Source organism: Pholcus phalangioides, unplaced genomic scaffold, assembly GCF_987345545.1.
Source record: "Pholcus phalangioides strain wild (caught in Gottingen) unplaced genomic scaffold, Ppha-v1.0 ptg000017l_1, whole genome shotgun sequence".
Taxonomy (NCBI): domain Eukaryota; kingdom Metazoa; phylum Arthropoda; class Arachnida; order Araneae; family Pholcidae; genus Pholcus; species Pholcus phalangioides.
The window spans coordinates 66,503,470-66,526,217 of record NW_028301610.1 but is presented as its reverse complement, the minus strand read 5'-3'; the positions used below and the strand labels follow the sequence as shown (position 1 = coordinate 66,526,217).

Here is a 22,748-nt window from a genome sequence, read left to right as displayed (position 1 = left end):
GAATATAACCGATGCACTTGCTGAATCTAATACTAGGTGGTGACGGTAGCGCAATTGCATCTGACTCCGTGTGAATGAGACGTAGTTGTAGATACATTATCTTTAATTATGATGCTATATAGAAGATATTATTTACATGGTACATATATTAAGAGAGAGAGACGACGTTGGTGCATCTCGTGTGAGAGCTGGAGCTGAACTGATGTTCTCACACACATGGCCCTTCGGACCCTCCGAAGAGGCATCCTGTCACGTGATCATCTCGTGTTTCAGTACAGAATGTACTGAGATTCTTTCACCTGACCAGAGCGTGCTTGTTAAGAGAGAGCCAATGTACAAAGTAAAGTAATAATAATATTACATATAAGAATATATATTGAGGCTCTATACGCTCATTGGTTGCATTTTTCAAGTTTTATAAAATAAATTTTACAAAAATTTTATAGTGTAATACTGGCCTTACAAACACACTTGTGATAAACCTTAGATTTTTCTTATAACCTTAACAATATGTAGCAAAATATTACATTAAAATTGTTATAAATATCAACAGATTTTCAGAAATCGTGTTTCTCACTAAAATAAAATGTCAAAAATAGCATTTTTCGTAAAATGCCTTCAAACTTTTTATTTACAAATTAGTGTTGCGTCATTGCATCAAGTAAAGTAGGCGGTGCGCCTACTTTACTTCGGTTCTAAGCATCAAGTAAGCAAAACAAGGCCTGTTGTGGAATCACAAGAAATGGGCTTTCATATAAAAAAAATAAATAAAAAACAATATTTTCTTCCAAAAAATTAATGTGTTAAATTTAGTCGGATACCTTAAAACTCTGAGTATTGATACAAAATATACAAGGCGAAAATTTTTGTAAAGAAAGGGTGAAAAATTTTGTATTCTCCAACTCCACTTCAGTGATCACTCATTGAAAATGTAGGCATCAATACCAATTTTTTTATTCGCCATGGTGACCTGGGATTTCTCTAGCCCTGCCCCCAAGGCAATAACAGTTCTTTGTTGTGACGTTGATAGCGATACATTTCATCCCTGCAGCTTCGAATCGCAACGATATCAAAAAGATGTACCATAAATTTTACTTCAATTAAAATTTGTTTAAATGAAAACAGTTTTTTTTTCTTGTTGCAGTACATTTCTTGCAAGTGATTTTAAAAGAAATTTTGAGCCAGAGCATATTACAGTGTTGAAACTTAAGTGTAGTATGAGCTAAGACTTGACCCTAATGATTGGGGAAATAAAAAAACTCAAGAGTTGCTGTATCGGGCTTATCAGTGAGCCTTTGGTGCACAACGCTGTCGGTACCATTAACAGTGAACCAAATCTTTGGTCACGACGGATGTGAAAATAGAGAGATCATTGAAGAATAAAAACACCGGAACTGAAGAATAATTTATCCCCGACAGAGAGAAGAAAGTTGTGTGTTTCTCAATAATAACAATAGTGCGACCATGGCAAATTAGGACCACGACAAAAGCTGTTCGATTTTCACCGCCTATTCAAGACAGTAAGCCATCAATACGCCATACTTCAATACAGGTGATGCCGAGAAAAGATTATCTATTCATAACTGTATTGTTTTTGGACGATGCAGTTAGGAGTGATAGTAGTTGAATAATAAATTTCAGAAGCTCGATCGATTAAATATATTGCTGCTCAAACTAAACTAAAGATGGATTCATCTATCACGACATTCTTACAGTGGGATTGGATGATGCAGAAATGAATGTATATCATGATAGGATGTAACCATTTCAGACCCAAGCATTCATTTTTTGGAATTTTCAATTTTGTTTTTGCATTTTGATTCTCAAAAAAAATGTATTAAGCGAAAATTAGAAATCACGAATCCTACATCACAAGTCTGATAACGAAACGTTTTTGGGATGGTGTAGTGCAGTGTTTCTTAACTTTTCTTCGCCCATGGCCCACTCCGGAGCATTTCTTCTTCTCGTGCCCTCCCCTATTATATTTAGGGCCCCCCTCATCTTGAAGCGAGATCATTTCTAATTACTGTGTATTTAGTTAGGCGTATTTAGATCATTCATAGTAAGCAAAAATTTTATTACGGTCAGTCTCTGGAACCCTAAGCTAGAATTCTTCGAGGGTTCTCTTGTTTGTGTTCTACGCTATGCTGTCTCAACATTGAGCCTCAGGCAAAATGATGTTCCGAGCGCCCCCTTTCCTTCAAAATTTTCTGGAAGCACATGAGCTGATAGATGCTGCTAATAAGTTGAACACATTTACATAGTTGAACTCAAAAGTCCTTGTACCAGATGTCATTATGTAGATCCTCCATGGTCACTAGTCCTCCCACCGGGGGGTGGGGGGATGGCAACAATAATAGTGGTATCACGACAAAATTAGTCTGAAGAGTCCCCTCCCCCCATTATGGGCTGGAACACCAGCCCAACAATTTTATAATTCTTTAAAAAATCATATATCGGATTTAATTTATCATGGAGAGCTCGGGTGGGCCCATGAGTAAAGCTGGCCCTGGTTCTATGAACATTTCTGCTGAATTCTGAACGTAGTCATGCTTTTTTCTCACCATATTTCACTTAGATTTAATTCATCTCACATCTGATAAAAATTCGTAGCTATCTGTGGTCCCCCCCAGCCACCTGTCATGGCTCCCGTATCATTTGATGTTTTATTTATTTATTATATACAAACCTGTGCAAGGCCAGTAGGCTCTAACTCCACAGGTGCACAATTCAAACAATCAATAAAATTGGAAAGAGACGGCAGGGAACATCAGTACACATTCATACACACGAAAAAAAAAAAAAGTTTAGCCGTGGACCCCTTAAAATATCCCAGTACCTCAAGGTATACTGTATATTTCCCCAAAGTTTTCAGTTAGTCGCCCTCTTGCTCAATTTTTTTTCATCGCCCTCTTTCCTGAGCGATCCCACATTTAACATAACTATTATCACCCCATGTTAACTTCATTGTCCACTTTGGGAAATACTGGTGTAATGGCATAATCCGTTATCACCTTTCATCGTTAGTGCGTCGAAAACAGCAGGTTCGTACTTGGGTGGAAAAATCTACTCGCATCTTTCACTTTTTCAGAAAACGAAATCGCGAGAGGCATTTCACTCTGAAAAGGCGAGGTTCCACGTAATAATTCGCTTGAAATTTGTAAGGCGTTCAACCCGTATTTGCGTGATATTTGAAAATTTCTGAAATCAGATGTCTTATTTTAGGTGCCACAAATTTTGCCAGCATGGCACAGGTCTTCTCCAAGTAACTGCTTATATATCTCTTTCTGAAGAGAGAGCGGTGGGCCACGATCTGATTGGGAGGTATCACAAATTAATTGTCCTGTCATTCTCACAAGCTATACAGGCTGGCCCAAATTGTTTGCACAGCGAATACCTCTAACCGTTGACTTTACAAACATACTTTCAATTACAAAAAGTTTCTAAATGACAGTGTTACAAAATCTGAAAATTCTAGGGGTAGTACACATTATAAAAAAAAATGATTCCTTCATTTTGTTCAGTCCCCGTATGCTCCAAAACCTAATTAGAAAGTTTTTGCTGTCTTTCCTGATGGAAACGTGGAATTTTTTTTGTTTGCAAATGCAATATTCACAGATATATTCAAAATAAAACAACGGAGGAAATTTGGGAAAGAGCAGTGATAAATGCAGAAGAACCGTTTTACCCGCATTTAACACGCTGTTTTTTTCCCGCATTTCCTCCGTTGTTTGAATATTTCACTTACAAACATGGAGTTTTTTTGTTATCAGGAGAGACAGGGCAATAACTTTCTAACTGGTATTTTGAGCACAAGGGGACTGTATAAAAAGTTGATCCTTCATTTTATGTGTCTGACCCCTAAAATTAATTTTCAGATTTTAAGTAACTGCACGTCATTTGAAAACTTTTTGTAACAATGTTTGTAAAGTCAAAGGTTACAGAGATATCAGCTGAGCAAACAATTTGGGACTGCCTATATAAGTATTGTAAGTACATAATAAGAATGTATGTTACAATTAAGTTGTACATTGATTTAAAATTAAATTCGTTCTCTACCAACGGCGGTTTTAAATTTCATTCGTGGTGAGTTTAACTTATACCACGCGAGTTTGTTAGGCTATTTTTTTCTACTAGCGGCTGTATGTGTACCGAGATACAAATTTTAATATTTTATACGATCTTCCTATCTTCTAACTTTCAATTTAAAAGTTGTTGCCACGTTTCTACTAACAACACCGGAAAAAAATCCATGTTTCAAACTGCAATATCAGCTGAGGTGTTGCTGATTGAAAGTCAAGGGTGCATCACGGAATTTAAAAGGTCTTGATAAACTGCAATTTTAAAAAACCTTCAAAGAATTTGTTCGCTGATTTGCCTTAAGTATGCCCCTTGACTCTTACAGTGGGAATGAAAAGATATCTAAATATCTCATTTAACTTCATGCGCTTTATTTCGGCAATCGGGAAATACCTCGTGTCTTTAAAACCCCTTTTCGGCAATGTTTAACCTAGCTACTGCGTTGAAGTTCTTTTCAAAGTCAAACATGTTTTCCAACCCCCCCCCCCCCCCAACCTGTCGATCAACTGCCAGTGGGGCGGAGTCAGCTTTTGTTCAAAGTTTGATAACAGAGGTGCTTTTTCCCCTTCTTTTCGCAGTAGTATAAAATATAAGTAATAGAAAAAGTTGTTCCCATTATTACAGTGATACCTCGGCTAACGAAGATTATTTGTTCCGGAATCACGTTCATTAGCCGAAACGCGATTTCTCATAGGTTTCTATGGAAAATCGTTTAATTCGTTCCAGAAATGGCCCAAAATTTTAAAATACGTTTCGTAAAACATTAAGCAGCACTGACTAAAACAACAAATGCTGACCGAAGGCTGGGATGAACGACTTTACAACTGAATAGAGAATTTAACCCTTTAAGTGTTTTTTAAAATTTTCCTGGTCCGCATTATAACTGCCAGATTGGAAATCAGTGAACCTTCTAGAAATTGCCACCGATCCAGAACGATTTTTTTTCAATTGGGCGTCAGCTGATAAATGCTCCCCCCGAACATCAAAAATAATAAAAAGAAAACAAGGGAACAACGATCGTTTTCCGTTATTTGTGCTGTACGCTTTCTTACAATTATCTCAAAGGAAAAACATGTTATCAGATTCATTCTGTTATGAGACTTTGGACAAAAGCCGACTCCGTCCACTGGCAGTTGATTGATAGGTCGGGAGGGGGAAAGGAAAAATTTTATCAGAAGGAGAAAACTTACAACGGTATCTGGGCCTGGGGTTGCCGAAATAAGAGCGTTTTAAGAACCCGAGATATTTCGGGATTCCCAAAATAATGCGGATCAAGTTAGACGAGATATCTCGGGATTGCCACTGTAAGGGTTAAAGGAGAGAGAAGATGAGAAACTCTAAACATTATATTAAGCTATGCATTGGGTTCATGAGCCGTTGCGAAAAAAAGTGTGTGTGTGTGTCTCACACATGCGGATGGAAAAAATAAGTTCCTAATGTTCAGGCGGTATCTCACCGTATCCACTTAAACCATTAAATTCTAAGGCTTTTTTTCAATGAAATCTCTCAGCTTAATCATTTACTTTACATCCTTCTGAAAGAAAAAATGAAATTTTCACAAAATCCTTCTGAAAGAAAAAGAGGGTATCTCTAAAAGGCGAATCTCTGAGATGGAAATAAATTAATTTGGTTCGAGTGACAGTTACTCATTGGAAAAAAAATGTGCCTGCTACATGGCACTCGGTTCTCGAATGAGATGTGTGTGGAATCGGCAGTTACTCATTGGATGCGCCGAGTGGCACCATGATAAAATGCTCGTCTACAACCATCAAGGTGGCCCCGGGTTCGATCCTTGGGGAAAAACACAGATAACAAGTTCTTTACACAAGGATGACGTCACTCTCCGCTGGTAGCGGAGAGTGACGTCATCCTTGTGTGGAAGTCGCCATCTGGTGGCAGCGTCAGCAGTTGTGAGCTTGGCCTGAGTCTGGTCTGGCCGTCCATGTACGGTCCCTTTCAGTGTACACGAGCTCCAAGGGAAGATTGAGAGATTCTGTGCCTCTGTAGTCTAGTGCGTTCACCCGGAAAGTGAAAGGACGTGGGTTCGATTCCCCGCAGGGGCAGTTGAATTTTCTCTCTTTCCAAAATATATCTTCGCAACAGCCAGTTGTTAAAACCTTCGTAACAAGTTCTTTACCGACAAACCTGTGGCACCTTCATTTTCGATTCAACTGCAGCAGTAGTAAATTGCTGTATGGCGATATAACTGGAGTTCGTATGTGGTAAAGTAGTTAGCGTCGGATTCCTCTTGATTGGCACGAAAATTTAGTCTACGACGAGGCTGTTTTATGTTAGCTCTTGCATCAATATCAACTAAAATGTCTGTAAAGGCAGAAAATGTCGAAAAAAAACTTCGTTAGCCGAAAAATTCGTAAGCCAAGACATTCGTTAGCCGAGGTACCACTGTATTCACTTCACTGATTATAATAGTACACATAATGACAAATTGAAGTTACATTTCAAAATTTCAAGTTAAATTTGAATATTTTGCGAATTGTTTCACCCGAGGTATTTATTCCTGAATGTTTACAGAGGCTTGCAGTGTTTTTTCTTCTCCTAAACACCAGTGTCAGATGAATGAGAAATGACATGGAATTCTGGCTACATCTTTAAACAAAATTATTACCTTTTGTTTTCTGTCGAGGTCTTGAGTCTTCTCTACGCCGACTTGAGAAAATACGATACACATTTGTTGATGACCGTTATTTTACAACGCTTGAATGTATGAGTAGACCATGTAGCGTAGGAGATAAAAGTGATGGAGTTTTATGAAAATATAAATTTGTTTTCCCATCCCATGTTTTAGCTACGAAATCTTTTCCAATATTCATTATGAATAAACTTTATAGTAAATACACAAATGTAATAAAAAATAATTTCAGGTCTTATATAACACTAAATATATACGGGGTGATTATAAAAAAAACTATCCCGACATATGGGCCCCTAATTATCATACCATTCACAGAAACTGAATGAAATTTTGGCATAAGGTATTTTGAGGTATGCGCTCAAGAATGATATGGAAAACAACAGTGTCACTCTAACAGTTACAGTGAGAAAATTTCGAAAATATCAAATGGCAACACCAAGTTTTTTGTATTGGAATGCGATCTCCATACTGAAAAACACTAAATAGCGTTGGAATGGCACCTGTAGCACGAAAATCCCCGGAGCTAGGCAAGGAAAAAGGACTTTGCCGTGCACCAGAGCATTAATGTTCGTTTCATTCGTCACACCGTTTCTTCGGCTGAGATCCCAGCCTGATTAGTCCTCCACAAGGTCATGTGGAAAATTTGTGAAACACAATAAAATGCTTTATTTTATGCTGCTTCTCTGTCCTTATTGGTTGTCCTCACTTTTAGCCTATCTACCGCCGGTGATTTTCATGCTACAGTTGCCGTTCGAACGCTATTTAGGGTTTTTCACAATGGAGATCACATTCCAATACAAAAAACTTGGTGTTGCCATTTGATATTTTTGAAATTTTCTCACTGTAACTGTAACAGTGACACTGTTGTTTCCCATATCATTCTTGAGCGCATACATCAAAATACCTTATGCCAAAATTTCATTCAGTTTCTGTGAATGGTATGATAGTTAGGGGCCCATATGTCGGGATAGTTTTTTTTATAATCACCCTGTATATGTATTCTCTTTATTACAGCTTAAATAGTCGCAAAAAAATCTTATGCTCAATTTACTTACAATGCTCGCAAAACAGATACATATACAGTGGAACCTCGCTACAACGATACTCGATATAACTATAAATCCCTCTACAACATTATTTTTCAAATATTGGAACGGCCTATAGTTTGTAATGTTAAACTTCTCTTGATACAACGATACCCTTTACTATGATAAACCGCTCTATAAGCTGACCAGTTGGCCAGTGAGAAATTCAAAACATTGTACAAAGATTGAGTGAAAGAAAAAGCTCTGCCGAAGACAAAATCTATGCAAAACTACTAACACTTTTCTCTAAAACTCATTAATATTTTAACGATATTGTTTAACAATCTCGTAAATGAGGGCATTTTTCCGGACTCCCTCAAGACATTTATCATTCCACCGATTTTCAAAAACGGCGACATCAACCAACTTCCTAATTACAGACCCATTTCCATTCTATCTGTACTTTCTGAACTTTTTAAGTGTTTTAAAAGGCAAATTACTTTTATGCAGAGAAGAGCTAAGCGTGCACTTGTTGGCACACCGGGCTTGAGTTATGCAAACACCAAACATGGCCCAACCCGTTCTGTCCCTTGTGGGATATAAGCTACCTTGCGGCTGGGCCATGCTGGAAAAAGAAAAAGCCCCGCTAGCCAAGACCACGGGCTGACCTCCGACCCACGCAAAGAGCGACTTAATTTTTTGAAGATGTTTACATTGGAAGAACGCAGGTGTCAGGGGGATATGATCGAAGTGTTCAAAATTTCCAACACGATGGATAGAATGGACTATGAATTATTAATACGCCGTCAATCGACTGCTTTTACAAGGAGACGCGCGTATCAATTGGTAAGGGATAATTTAGGTTGTAGTGTAGCAGGGAATTTTTCTCTAACATTATACTTATACATATTACTCATAATAAATGGAATAGCTTACCCCCGGGGGGTAGTAAATTCTAGCAAAACTGACACGTTTAAAAAAGAAATACGAAAACATGTTGGGGTAAATCGAGAAGTTATCCATTTCTTAGATAAGACAACCATAAATATTCTATGTGGGCATTGTATTATATTTTATCATGTATATATAGTCTTCAGTTTTTATGATTGCATTTTTAATTGAGGGTTGCTGTGTTTTAGAAATATGACATCAATATTTGTTATGGGCATCGTTTTCTCAGCCACCTCGTTGGGCATTTTGCCTGTTGTGGCTTTGTATTTGTATAGACCTAAAAATTCGATAAATTTCTTCTCCAAAAACAAATATGTATTTCTGCCCGCGTCTAACACTGAAAAAGCCAGGGGCGGCTCGTGAAGGAGTCACGAAGGCGCGTGCCTCCCTGAGAATTTCAAAAGTCATTAATTCTTCAAATGTATTTGATACTAACTTAATACCATTGAATTTCTTTTTCAAATGAATTTGATAAATTAGAAAAGAAATATTTTCGGAAGGCACTGATTAAAAAAAATAAATTGTTCGTTAAAGTACGATCAAATGGTCAATTTTCGGTGGAGGTTTTCATGGGGCTCTGTATTATTCTTTCCTCTTTAGGCGCTTCCCGTTCTGCGCCCATAGGAGATACCCATATAGCAATGAGAAATACGAGAGAAGGGAAAAAAGGGATTGTTAGCATACAAGTTATTACGTTCGTTTTGGCCGCGCTAAAAAACGGGCCACTGATACTGATGCCGCTATCTTTCTTCTAAATCTGTTGTATGTTTACCTAGGTGTAAATATCGATTCAAATCTAAAATGGAAAATCCATATAGCAAATGGCTGAAAAAATGGAGGCTTTCCGTAATTAAGTTTTATCACCTAAAATATAAAGTAACTGTCAGATTTCTATTGACACTCTACTACGCATGGATTCAATCACACCTAAGTCATGGCCTTGTAGCATGTGGAGATTATTTAACTAACATTAGTGAAGTAACCCGAACCCCAAAAAACTATAAAAATTCTTTCAAATCAGATTGAAAGCGTTAATCTGACTCATTATAACAATCTAAACATGGTACCAATGAGACACTTGTATTTCTATAAAATATGTCTGACTGTTTATAGAAATTCTAACTTACGTAAAAAACGTAGTGCTTAATCCTAAGAGACCACACCAGATATTCGTGAGCCCTAAAAACATTTTATGTAAAAGTTTGATGTACATAGCCCCTAAATATAATAGTTGGCCGGTAGATTTACAAAACTTTCAAAATCATTATGTTTTTATAAAAACCTTTGAAAAAGTTTGTACTCTCGATATCTGATATAGAAAATTACTATTGAAGGTGTGAATTACTATTTGAGCCCATCTTGGTGCTTAAGCAATGTACTGAATGTAGACCATCTTCTGTGTATACTTAATCATGTATGTACGTATGTGAACTTGGAAAATTGTGTGTACGAATTATTTTCTTCACATGTATATACACATATATTTTTTTGATTTCTCATTCAAGATAAGCGCCTTTGTGACTGAAACCATTCGTTTATTTACATCACGATCTGACACTTCTGCTTGTCACCAACATGTATTACGAAGTTTGACTTCCAATTTTATTTCGATTAATTCTACTTAATATTCTATCGAACTACACTTGTGTATTACACGTGTTTGTGTATTTTGTTTTATTTGCTTCTGTTTTGTATATTGACATTTACTTGCAGATTTCCTTAGGAATACTTTGTAATCACCAGAGCCCGGAAGTTTAGGCACTAAAAATGGTCGAAATAGGCAGGCAAAAAGACAATAAAATGCTTGAAATAGGCACTTAAGAAAAGCATTTATAAAGACAATAAGGGGTCCAAAAAGTAGCAAAAAAGTTGGTTGCACTTGCTTCATCTGTTTCCATACTAGTTTATAATAACCGTTATTGTCAAATGACAAAAATAAAGTGTTTGGGGTCCAGAATTATTCCAGAGTCACCATTACCAGACGTGGAGCCTATAGAGAAAATAATCTGCGAGACTCCTTCGAGTTAAGAATAATTCTCATTTATTTGTTATTGAAATATTCATTTTTCCTTTTTATAGTTAAAACACAGCTTGTAAAAAATATAATTCTTTTCTTATTTTACCTCTTCAGCACCTTCAAGCGTGGGCCCTGCGAGGCCACACCTGTCGCGCACACCCTTTTGGGCGGATCTGCTCAATTTGATCTAATACTAAATATGTATGTAAAATAATTAGTCGTTGTTTGCAATGCATTTATGGTGTAAAAAAATGAGGGCCCAGAGCGAAAGCTCTGCCTGCTCCTACCCCGCTTTGTGTAAGCCATGACAATATCTGATGACCTCTTGGGACAGTCATCGATCATACATATGGAATGCAGTCCAATGCGTGAGCAAGACATGTTATATGAGGCATGTGCAGAAACAAACTTCTAAATTTTCTCAAACATGGGCTGCGTTCATTGGAAACAAAAACATTCATGTCTAACACCATCCAGTCGAAGCAAAGTTAATTCATGACAACAACAAGTATCCTATCTCTCAGGCTCCTTTCTCATGATAATTAATACAAAGAGTTGAAAAATTTAAAAAAGAGCAATTCTTGTATTCTCAATAGCTCAAAATATCCAAGTTCTACTGATTATGGCCTCTGAAATTTACGTATAAACTTGATGAAATAGGCATCATCATCCTTTTGATGAAATAAGCATTTATGGTAAGGAAAATTGAAAAAAGGCATTTATGATATTTTGCCTAACCTTCCCCGGGCTGCAGTAATCACCAACATGGACCATGTGATCGCATGGTGATTCGAATTCATGGTGATATGTAATCTCTCTAAGGCCGGGGTTACACTATAAAAATTGAATAAAAGTCCTTTTACAAACCTTGAAAAATCCAACCAATAAAAGGTTATTGGTTACATTCTAGAAAATGCAAGTTTTATAAAAGGACTTTTACCAAACTTTTATAGTGTAATTCCGGCCTAATTGATATTAATTAAAAAAAATATATATATACGAAGGCCACAACAGGCAAAAGTTCCAAGCACTCTACATTAAACGAAAGCCCAAAAAATGAATGAAAAACAATACGAGAAATCGTGTTCTCATTGCTAGTTATCAATATAAATAGCAGACAAGCATTTCATCAATACGTTGAGCTTAAATTCTATGAACTCTCTTAAAAACATAGAAAAAATGCGTTGTTATATCAGACTGATATATTTTCCTCGAAATTGAAAGCCAGGTTCATTAACACTGTTCTTTATGGGAATCTGCAGGGACAGGTGCTTATCTGCGTTAGAGCCGACTATAATTTGTTATTTGCAATCGTAACTGAGTTTACATCTGTCAGTGAACCAGAAGGCACAAATAATCCTAAAACACATGTTAGGGTACAGCTTATTATTTTAACAATGCTGGAGGATTCCCATGCAAAAAAAGTGCATTAACAAGCAGCAAAAGCGGCAACGTGTGCTGAAAAACGGCCTGACCTGACCGTATTTTATTATCCAGTCAGCGACCCGATTAGAAAAGCTTTGATCTTTCATGCCCTACGAAAACGACTGAGGAGAAAGAAAAACTTGCTTCACAAGCCGAGTGAATGGGAATGAAAAACGTCATAATATATTGGGCTTTCCATCACGTGGTTTCTACACAAAAAAACACATTTTTCTGAATAAAAATACGATTGAGCAAATTTTCTGTACCTGTACGAACTGCATTTAACAGACCATATCTACATTTATTCTCAAAAAATTATAATTTTATATAAACTTGTTTTGCTCAACATCATGAGATTCTCTTTCGTGGATGAAATATAAAATACTTCTCAAGTATTCTTCATGCAAATATAAAAAGATATCCGTAAATTTTTATTCAGAATTAAGAGAAGAGCGAGAAATAATCAAATGCGGCCTTCGCCTATCACCTGTTGGTTCTACCTTCAGATTTCTTTTTACCAATTGCATAATCCAATCCACTCTTACTTCCATCATCGCAATTTTCTCGTATAACTCAAATACCTTTCTTAAATCAACATTGAATATTCGATACACAAATAAATGTAAAAAGGCAATACTGTCAAAAAAGATAATAATGCGAGATTGATAATTGAATTATCAACCGTGACTGTGAAAAATTGATGTTTCGACAATAAACAGGTGTAGGGGGTACAAGGAATTGGAAATATAAAGTAGAAAAAACATTATTTGTAGTTAACAAATTTTATGTTGCATCATTTCGCCAGCAATTCGAACATAACGAACTAACTCTCAATGAAAGCAAATACCTTTATACCGATTGAAAATTAATATAAAATGTAGGTACATCTTGAATCACCCCAAATAACACAGATAATTTAATTACAACTCAAATTACACCCGATCTGCTGAACATCAAGATCAACTAAGCCATTTAAAATATACAGTAGATGATCCTACTTATTACGTTTTCCAAAACGTAACGAAAAACAACGTTGTAAGGGGGGGGGGGGGGAGGAACGCATTAAAAGTAAAATCTCGATGCCTATTGGTAAGAGTTGGGACCACAAAAATATGCCGTACTAAAAGCGGGAAAAATTTTAAGCGGGATCTGCTGCATACATTTAGAGAATTACGTGCTTTTAATTATACTAAATTCATGCTTAAAATTCATTTTACATTGCCTATGTCAAAAATGAAAACGAGCAATGAGTAATTGGCGAATGGCAATTAACAATTTACATTGTTAAATTAAGATGTTCCGCAATTCATGTTCATTGTAAATTGAAATCTTCTGCAATAGTATTTTCTCACACAAAAATTTATTTTCCTATAATTTTTTCCAAAATTGTTGTTCAGTAGGATGTTTGATCCCACACCTTCCACTTTTTATCGATGATATCGATGGGATTGTTAGCAAATTCGCAGATGACGAAGCTTATGGTAGTAGTAGGGATTCAAAGCGATGGGGAGATGCTCCAGGCGAACTTGAATATGATTGCAGCATCGTCTGATGAATGGAGCATGACCTTTAATGTTGACAAGTGCATGGTCACTAATATTGGTTCATACAATCCACGCTTCACTCACGAGTTGAATTACTATCCTGGATGCAACTAGGGTCACCGATTTGGGAATTCTCATTGACGAGCGGCGTGGGTTTTCTGAACATTGTTCAGCGATGTTCAAAAAAGCGAATAGAATGCTCGGTTTATTTCCAAAAAAGGTCTCTTCGCGTTCTCGTGAAGTCATCCTTCCGCTTTTCCGAGGCTTAGTTCGTTCTGGACTGGAGTATGCCGTAAAGTTTTCGAGACCTTACCTAGAGAGGGGCATCACTTGGTTGAGGGGGCTGCAGAGAAAAGCTACGCGTGCTCTTGTGGGCACAAGGCTTACTTCTTGAATATGTTTACATTGGTGGAACACAGATGTCACGGGGATATGATCGAAATGTTCAAAATTTTTAACGGAATGAACCACGAGTTATACAGTCAATAAACTGCTTCGACAAGGGGACACCAGTATCGTTTAGGAAGGGACAATTCCAGGTTGTGGTATAGCAGGGAATTTTTTTTTAATAGGGTTGTCAATAAATGGAATAGCTTACCTCCGGGGGTCGTGAACCCAAACACGTTTGAAAAGAAGTACAATAAATAGAGTGGGATAAATCGAGAAGCTATCCTACTTAGATAATACAACCATAATCTCTTTTATAAGCAGTGTATTGTACAGGGTGCATAGGTAACAACACACACGACATTTTATTGGCGAACCGTTGATCCTAGAGTCATACTTCCAATTAGAAAAAGTATCAAATAACGTGTAGAACTCAGAAAAGTCATCCATGTTACAAGGGGTTGTATAGTTATTAAAATAAAAAAATTAACTTTTCATACGGACACCATGTCCTCAGAAACTCAATTAGAAAGTTGTTGCACTTTCTTTTCTGATGCTAACGAAAATTTCACGTTTCGTGAAGTGCAATATTTGCACTTAGAAATATATAAATTCGAAAAACGGAGGAAAGTTTGCAAAAAACGTCATTTAATTCTGTTAACCCTTACAGAATTTTTTATCTCCTTTATTTTTGTCACTCCGAAATATCTCGGGTTCTTAACACGCTTCTATGTCCAATGTGGCTGTTATAATACGGATCAGGAAAATTTTCAAAACTGCTCAAAGTGTTTGAGGAATGTGATACGTGTTTAGATATAGAGAGGGACCCTTTTTTATTAAAGATGTACAGATTTACCTAAGTGGTTGCTCGTTAGTGTCTGCTACTATACAACACACAAAATTAGACCGGGAGATACACTAGAACCTCTAGGTTAATACTTTAACGCTGATTCACGCTAAATGGAACGTTATCGCAACGCCTCGTAGCGCTAACTTAACGTGAAATGCGCTGCAGCGTTTACGTATGCCGGCAACGGCACTAACCGTCAGTAGAAAAGAAGTTTACGTGATATTCTCAACCGATAAGTCACTCGCTTCAAAATATCTAAAAATTCATATTTTCTAATTCCTAATCTCCCCCCAAAAATAAAAACGTATTACACTATTTGTTGAAGATTTACAATAAATTTAACATTTGAAAAAATACAGTAATATAAAATAGATGACGAATGACTCATCAAAAAATTACGCCGATATGAAATGAAAATCTCATAGTAACAGCATGTAGACGCGGAAATTAGTCATAATCCATCAATATTAATGCAATCATTCCAACTTTTAATGCCAAAAGTACACGATTGAGCTGCTATCAATCGAAGCCCAAACCAAATATTCCTATATTGTGACGTTGACGGTATTTACACGGATAACGTGAATAAAAAGCAAATTTGACGTTACCTTACGGATGCTAGAAAGAATGTTGACGTTTCGTACAAGTGAAATTCAACCTTCAATTTTACAACAGCCAAGCATTTAGAAGTGTAAAAATATGCGGTATTTTATTTATCACGTGACGAAAAAAACGCTGAACCGCGAAGCAAATTAATTCAGAGACTACGCATTCTATTCTAGAATTCTACTTTATTGCTTTTTAAAACAAAATTGAATTCGGCAGATACTATCTATGTCTCGATAATTCGAGCAGGGTTCGGAACCTATTGTTTTACTACTAAAGCCTTCAATTGCTGGTAATAGAAATAGAATCCACGCTCGTTTTTACGAACCTGTGCGGATGTGAAAAATAGTTCGTTAAATCAAAAGTCAATCCATCTTTATAGTAAATGGAAAGACGTTTAAAGGTATTGTTTAGTGTTTTAAAGGTATTATTTATAACCAGAAGATTAGTTCGTGAAAACGTGCGGTTAGCAAATTGGAGGTTCGTATAATCGAGCGTCGACTGTAGTTTCATTCTATATCCAAGAAGCGAGTCCTGCATAATTACAGTTCAAACTTAATTCACATACTTGAATAGTTTACATCAACATTTGGAAAATGTTTCAGAACTGAATAAAAGTCCTTGACTTTAAACTTTCAAAATATTGACTTTGGAAAAATAGGAGAGCAATCTATTTTTGTTTTACAATGAAACAGGGTCACTGAAAACATAAAAAAAAGCGACGAGTTTTCTAAAGAAATGGCAGGTCAGAAAATTTGGAGGGGGGAAAAAAGATTTTTGTTATTGTTTTCTGGTTTATTTCAAATGATTTTCCAAGACTAACCTACTTGCTCAATGGCGTAAAAAGTTTCTGTCCAAGAAACAAACTCGAAACACATACGCAAATTCACACATACACGCACGCGAAAAGTTGTTTTGCTTTCATCTTGTTTCGGACAATAGAGTCGTCCAAAAAAAAAAGAGAGTTAAATCTTTATGCAGCCGCTATTTTTTCTTTACACAACTACAGGAGACATTTCATACTTTTGGAGCAAACTAATTCGCTTGATATAATAAAACAATTCCTGGAGCATGTCCTTGAATGAAATACATTAAAATCCATGTGCATTCCAGTAGTTAAAAAAATATCACCAAAATAAATGAAAAACTCACCTGAGTAAGTATGAAGGCATACCATATGAGAACGAAGAGACATTTTTCTTTCTTTGTATTGCTATGTTTGCCCATTTGTTCGCGCCTTTATGGAAGTTTCGAGGATGAAAACAAAAACTACGAGCGGAAGACTTGAACGCACGAGAAATAATCCATTACTTAAAGATTAACTTCATCCTGAAATAAAAAAGAAACCGTTATCCATTATTTATACTTTATCACATGATTCTTAAGCTGTCCTTGATTAATGACATATGACTGCCATAAGCATTAAATACAATTCATGATAATCACGATTCGGACCTCCGATTCCGTTCCACTTGATTCTGAAGTTGTAGTGCAACTTGCACGCACGCACACACAGTTGGCCATTTTCAAACACTTCAAAAATAAAACCAAAAACTAGCAGAACGAATGGAACTATAGTCGAGTGAACTTATAACATATAAGGGGAGGAATGGGGCACTTTACATAAAAATATTTTTAAAATTGTCTTCGCAAATTATTAAAATGTTGTAATTAAGGCTGGTCCGATTAATCGGGTCGGTTAATTTGTTAATCGCAGTTAAAAATTTTTGTTGAGTTAATGAACTCGATCAATCCAATCAAAATTCAATTAAAATTTTTATTAAAAGTTTAACTTTATTTGACTCACTGATTCTAGAAAGAGTTCAGAACAGATTTCTACGTTACATGTTTTACAGGCAATTTCACGTCTACATCAGTGACGTAAGTACAACTGAACTGCGACGTTTTTTCCATTTCCAATCATTGGAATGCCGAAGAAGTAGTAGTTACCTTCGCTTTTTGTATAAAATTGTCAATAATATAATTGATGACTGCCACCTTCTTCAACTTGTTGATTTTTCTGTGCCAATTGGAAATAGGCCTGCTCGGCGAACTTGTCGCCTCCCTAAACCCCGAACAAATATTTTACGACGGTCCCCTATTTTTGAGATGTGCAATATATATAATCAGTGCGATGTGAAACCCGATATGTTCAATTCAACTATAAGGGAATTTCTTAAAAGTATGTGTGAGTATTGAATATTCATGTTAATATGCTTTTTCCGTATGTATTTCCATTGGTTTTTTTTTTGTAGTTTGTTGTTTTTGTGTTTTTGTATTTTTCTTCTCTTGTCCATCTCTGTAATTGGGCAATCCTTGCCTGTTGAGACGTAAATAAATAAACCGATTAAATGTCTTGAACTATGTTCTTATACATAACATTTTAGATAAGTGACCGTATTTAAAAATATTTAGATCAATATTTCAATCAAATATTTCGACATGAGGAAACACGAGTCGATTCAACGAAAACTAGTGACGAGTTCTAAAATTACTGATTTTAAAAAAAACGACAAGATCTAAGTTAAGAAATTCCAGGATATGACAAGCATGTTGAGCATATCATTCCTCCTTATGCCAGACATACGAATGTGCAAGTTTTCACTTTTGGGTTCATCAACTATGGGGGTCATTCAAGTATTACGTCACGAGGGGGGTTCGGACAAGAAGGTTGCTGACAAGAGGGAGGAAGTTTGAAGGATGCTTACGTCATCAACCACCCCTTTTGAAGATATGAAATATTTTAAGCTGCTGACGAAATTTTGCTGACGGGGGGGGGGGGGGTGTCAGTGTTTTGCTGACAAGGGGGGAGGGGGCCGAAAATCTGCTTACGTAATACTTAAATGTCCCCTATTGGATCACTTATTTTGCTAAATTTTTCCAGAAACGCACAAATGCGTATCCCCTATTGAAACACATTTTATAAAACATATTAGGGGAACAACTTTCATTGAGCAAAATGGGTAGGGTAGAAGAAAACATTCAAAAGTCGTTTTCCAAGTTCTAAAAATTTGCACATTCATGTTTCTGACAAAGAGGGACGATATTCAATAGCTTCAAGCGGGCACGGCCTTTGTTTTTTAATCTATTTCTATATTTATTTACATCCATTCAGTGGATGGATGCGTGAAATGAATAGAATGTTTTTACAGCATCAACTAATATTACATAGTTACCAACACTACGTTTGCTATGAATAAACAGCATTTGAAAAAATTCGATTTTTTTTGATTTAACCAGTTAAAAATTTTAACCGATTCCCAGTTGTAATTGATAAAGCAAGAACCTTATCACTTTTGGAAGAAAAAATACATAACACTTCGAAATAATTTATGTGTAATTTTTTTATGAGGAATCTAAATTTGAAAAAAAAAAAAAATGTCCCATTCCTCCCACATGGGAGGCCAATGGGACAACCGTTAAAAAGTGAAAATTTAATTAATATTGAAGTGCGATAGATTTAAATTAAAAATCAAAACACCTGTTCAAGTCCCAATTACAATATTGATAAAGCTTTGAAAAATTGTATCCCAGCGACCAGATGTGTAAATAAAATAATCTACTATATTAAAATTAAAAAAAATCTTATCTGTTCAAGAATTTGAAATTATTACAGATTCATTAAAAAGAATAAAGACAGCATATGAACAAACGTTGAATGCCTCTAAATACGAAAAAACTAGTCAGTGTCAAATATTTTTGAACTAGTAAGCTAATTAAACTAATAAAATTAGGATGTCCCATTTCTCCCTCTAGTGGGTTCATTTATAAAAAAAATTAAATACAAACCACATAGTTTTTAGGTTGGATGTCAATGATTGAATACATTCAGAATTGATCTCTTAACTATTATCCATCTAATTTGCATTCAAAACGTTATACAAATAAGAAAATTACTTCATAAAATTACATACACTTACTTTTGAAAAGTGAAAGATTTTTTTCAATTTATAATGCAGAAAATCTCGTTCAAAGTTTGTTAGCAATATATGTGTTAGGCATTAACAGCTCCACACATTGAAAAAAGAAATTAAAGTAATTCATTTGCGTAAAAAAAAAAAAAAAAACAACTGTCCCACTCCTCTTATTGTCCCCTAACCATGGATATAAAATAAGATTTTGTAATCTTAACCATTTACTTTTTTACCTCTATTAAAACATACTCTGTGGATACAACATACCAAAAACACTCAATCTAGAGAATAATTCGGATATAACATACTGCAAACATAAACCTGGAAAAAATGAAGCCAAAAACTGACTTATTTGCGCAACATGTCTTGCATGCAAGGGATATGCTTGTTTTTTTCCAAAGAAAGCAGTGGGAATTTTTATAACGAAAAATTTATTGTCGAAATAATTACATTATCCACAGACAGAGAGCACTAATGTTCAACAGATATTCCAAAATATTTGTTCCATCGTCCCCTTGTTCAAAATGTTTTTCTCATCCCTCCCAACTCAAGAAACCCCCTTGACCATTCTATCGGGCAGGGGGATGTTACCCAGTTCGGAAATTCCCTGGTCTATAGCTAAAAATTACCACTTGTTAGTAACAAATATAACTATTTTAACAGTAAAACTTTTGGGTCCAAAGGTTACATAAGGATTTTTTTTCCAAGCCCAATTGTATGAAGGTTAGACTTTTCAGTATATTATGATGAGGTGCAATCTCGGAAAGAAAAGTCGACTGGTCTCCGTCGGGAATCCAATCCAGTCATCTTGCAAACCCGGCAAGTGCGCTATCTGTATACACCACTGTAGACACGGCAATTCCTTCCTTATTCCCGCAGTGGCTGAGAATTAAAAAAAAAAACCACTCTACTGCCGGCTCCTCGAGGCTATTTGAAGTTAAAGGAGGCTACTGAGCCTCAACTTTAGCGCGTCACGCCAAAGTGCGTTAATAAGGAAGGAATGGTCGTGCCTCTAGTGGTTTATACGGACAGCGCCCTCGCACGGTTTGCAAGAGGACTGGGATTGGTTCTCGGCGGAGACGAGTACACTTTTTTTTCCAAATCACATCTCGGCATAATTTCCAGGAAAAAAAAAAAGTATTTTCTTCAGAAACATTGTTAGTGTGGACGAGGCTTAAAAGTTGAACAGCCTTGTTTTAGACATTTTACTGGACCTCGTATCCAAAAAGATTGCTTTATTCCGAATTGTAAATTCTGTATATCATAAAAATTGTTTCCTCTCCTCGGCGCAGATCACGCAAATCGTGCGTTTTCGAAATCTTACACGACCATGAATGGCCCATGGGAACAGAGTTCTCTTTTACTATAAAACAAAGCGCAGAGGACTGTCCTATACACGAAAAGAATATTTCCAGCCTCTACGATATTTATTCGCATCGCTGACCGTGGATACAGGATCTACTGGTCGAGTTAATAGCTACTAACAAATCGGTAGTTTCAATTTACCATCGGCCTTCTTCGTACAACAAATGTCCTATGAATCCATTCATTATTCAATCGTTCACATAGTCCAAAATTGGTTATAATGATCGAAAATTCCAGAAAAGTATGTCGTTACAACCAGGTGCGGATTCAGAGGGGTAGGGGCAATCTCTCTTCCTAAGAGATGGGAAAATTTGTCTGCCCCATAAATCGCCTCATGACATCACCCTGGAACCATGAGTGCCGCCGCTCCATTCGCAACTGAAGATGTTTCCCTTCACTCAAGATTGTATCCAGAAGGGGTGGGGGCGATCGCTTCTCCCAAGAATCGAATAATATGGGAAAATGTGTATCTCGTAAAATACGGGATGGTCCAACGAACGTACACACTACGTCACCCCTCGACACATCGCGCTGGATCCGCGCCTGGTTACAACGGAGTTGACGTTTTCAAACTTTTCTGACTAAAATGTAATCAGATGCTGTGCAAATGCGAATGGATTTATATGATCCGTGACCATATTTGATCAGGGAAATTCATAAATACGGGACATCGCCGATTCTCGCCAAAATAATTGCCAATTTCCGACGAAACCGACAGATATTGCTTATAAATCACCATTGGCAAGAAATAGTGCTGTAGCAAGCCTCCAGTGATTTAAATTGTATTTTAAGTGAAAATATAACCAACCGACCATTGCAAAAAATATGTCAGATGAATATTTATAGTCATTTACTATAAATACAATATATATAAATTATGCAAATTACCTTCATTCCCGATTCTATTAACAATTATGAATAAGATAACCTTCATTGACAAAACAGCACATTTTTTATGAAAAATAATTCGCCGAGGTCAAAATTACAAATACGGGAATGTCCCGTATACAGGTCCATTGGCTTACGCAAAGGGGGGGGGGCCGAACCGAGATTATAGTTTGTTTTCCAGGGGAAAAAAATGGAACCCCCAACTTGAGAAAATCCTGCGTACACCTATGTACGAGTCATATCAATAAGTCGGAGTATCAAACAGGTTTTTTTCTTTCAAAATTAGGCATTGATCAACAGAACAACAGACAAACATTGCCTCAATGTGATGGCTGCAATTAAGAATTTGAGAAAAAAGCCATAGAAAGAAAAAACGACGAAAAATGTGTCGTTATAAATCTGAGATTGCATTTCCATCGACGTTATAAGCAAAGTTCGTAACCATTATTCTATATGGGAATCGGTCCGGATAGCTGAAAAATTGATGTTGCAGCCGAGGTGTCGTTACATCCGAGTTTGACTGTACTTCTAGAGATGATTCCATTGAATTTTATACCTACCAAGTTCGTGTATTTGTATTCAACATCGCGGTGTCATCGTGTCTTCATGTGGGAGTATTATTGGGTCATCTAGGAAGTTCTGACAAAACATTTTCCCTTAAGCTATTGAGCCAAAGGAATAAAGGTCAAGAGTTTACCTTTAGTCTTTGAGAGAGAAGCACTACCCTTTTTTTTTTTCCAAAGTGTATTTTTTTGGTAATTTTCTGAATTCCATCTTCCTAATCCATAAAAAGCCAGTTATGTGGTTTTTGACTGCAATTACACCAGTGAATGATTTTCCATAAGAATTTTGGAGGTAACGAAACTAATCAAAGTTCAATGTCATGTGTTGTCCTGTCCGTATGGTCTATGGTGGAAACGGTAATATAACACAGACTAATGGATAAAAATTGCTTTTGGTGACAGAACCAGCCTTGTAGCTCATGCCTATTAAAAAAAATTTTTTTTATTCACAAAAACAGATCTAAATGATGCCGTTAGCCT

General features: G+C 36.3%; 1 protein-coding gene across 1 annotated transcript in view; it reads right to left on the bottom strand.

Annotated features, from left to right (window-relative positions):
• Nucleotides 1-22,748, bottom strand: part of LOC149074660 (tyrosine-protein phosphatase 10D-like) — a 403,111-nt gene that overhangs the window by 361,111 nt on the left and 19,252 nt on the right. The window contains exon 2 of the mRNA XM_089247098.1: nt 16,691-16,867. Within this exon, the coding sequence (XP_089103224.1) occupies nt 16,691-16,765 (75 nt within the window). The 5' untranslated portion in view covers nt 16,766-16,867. The remainder of the gene's footprint in view (nt 1-16,690; nt 16,868-22,748) is intronic.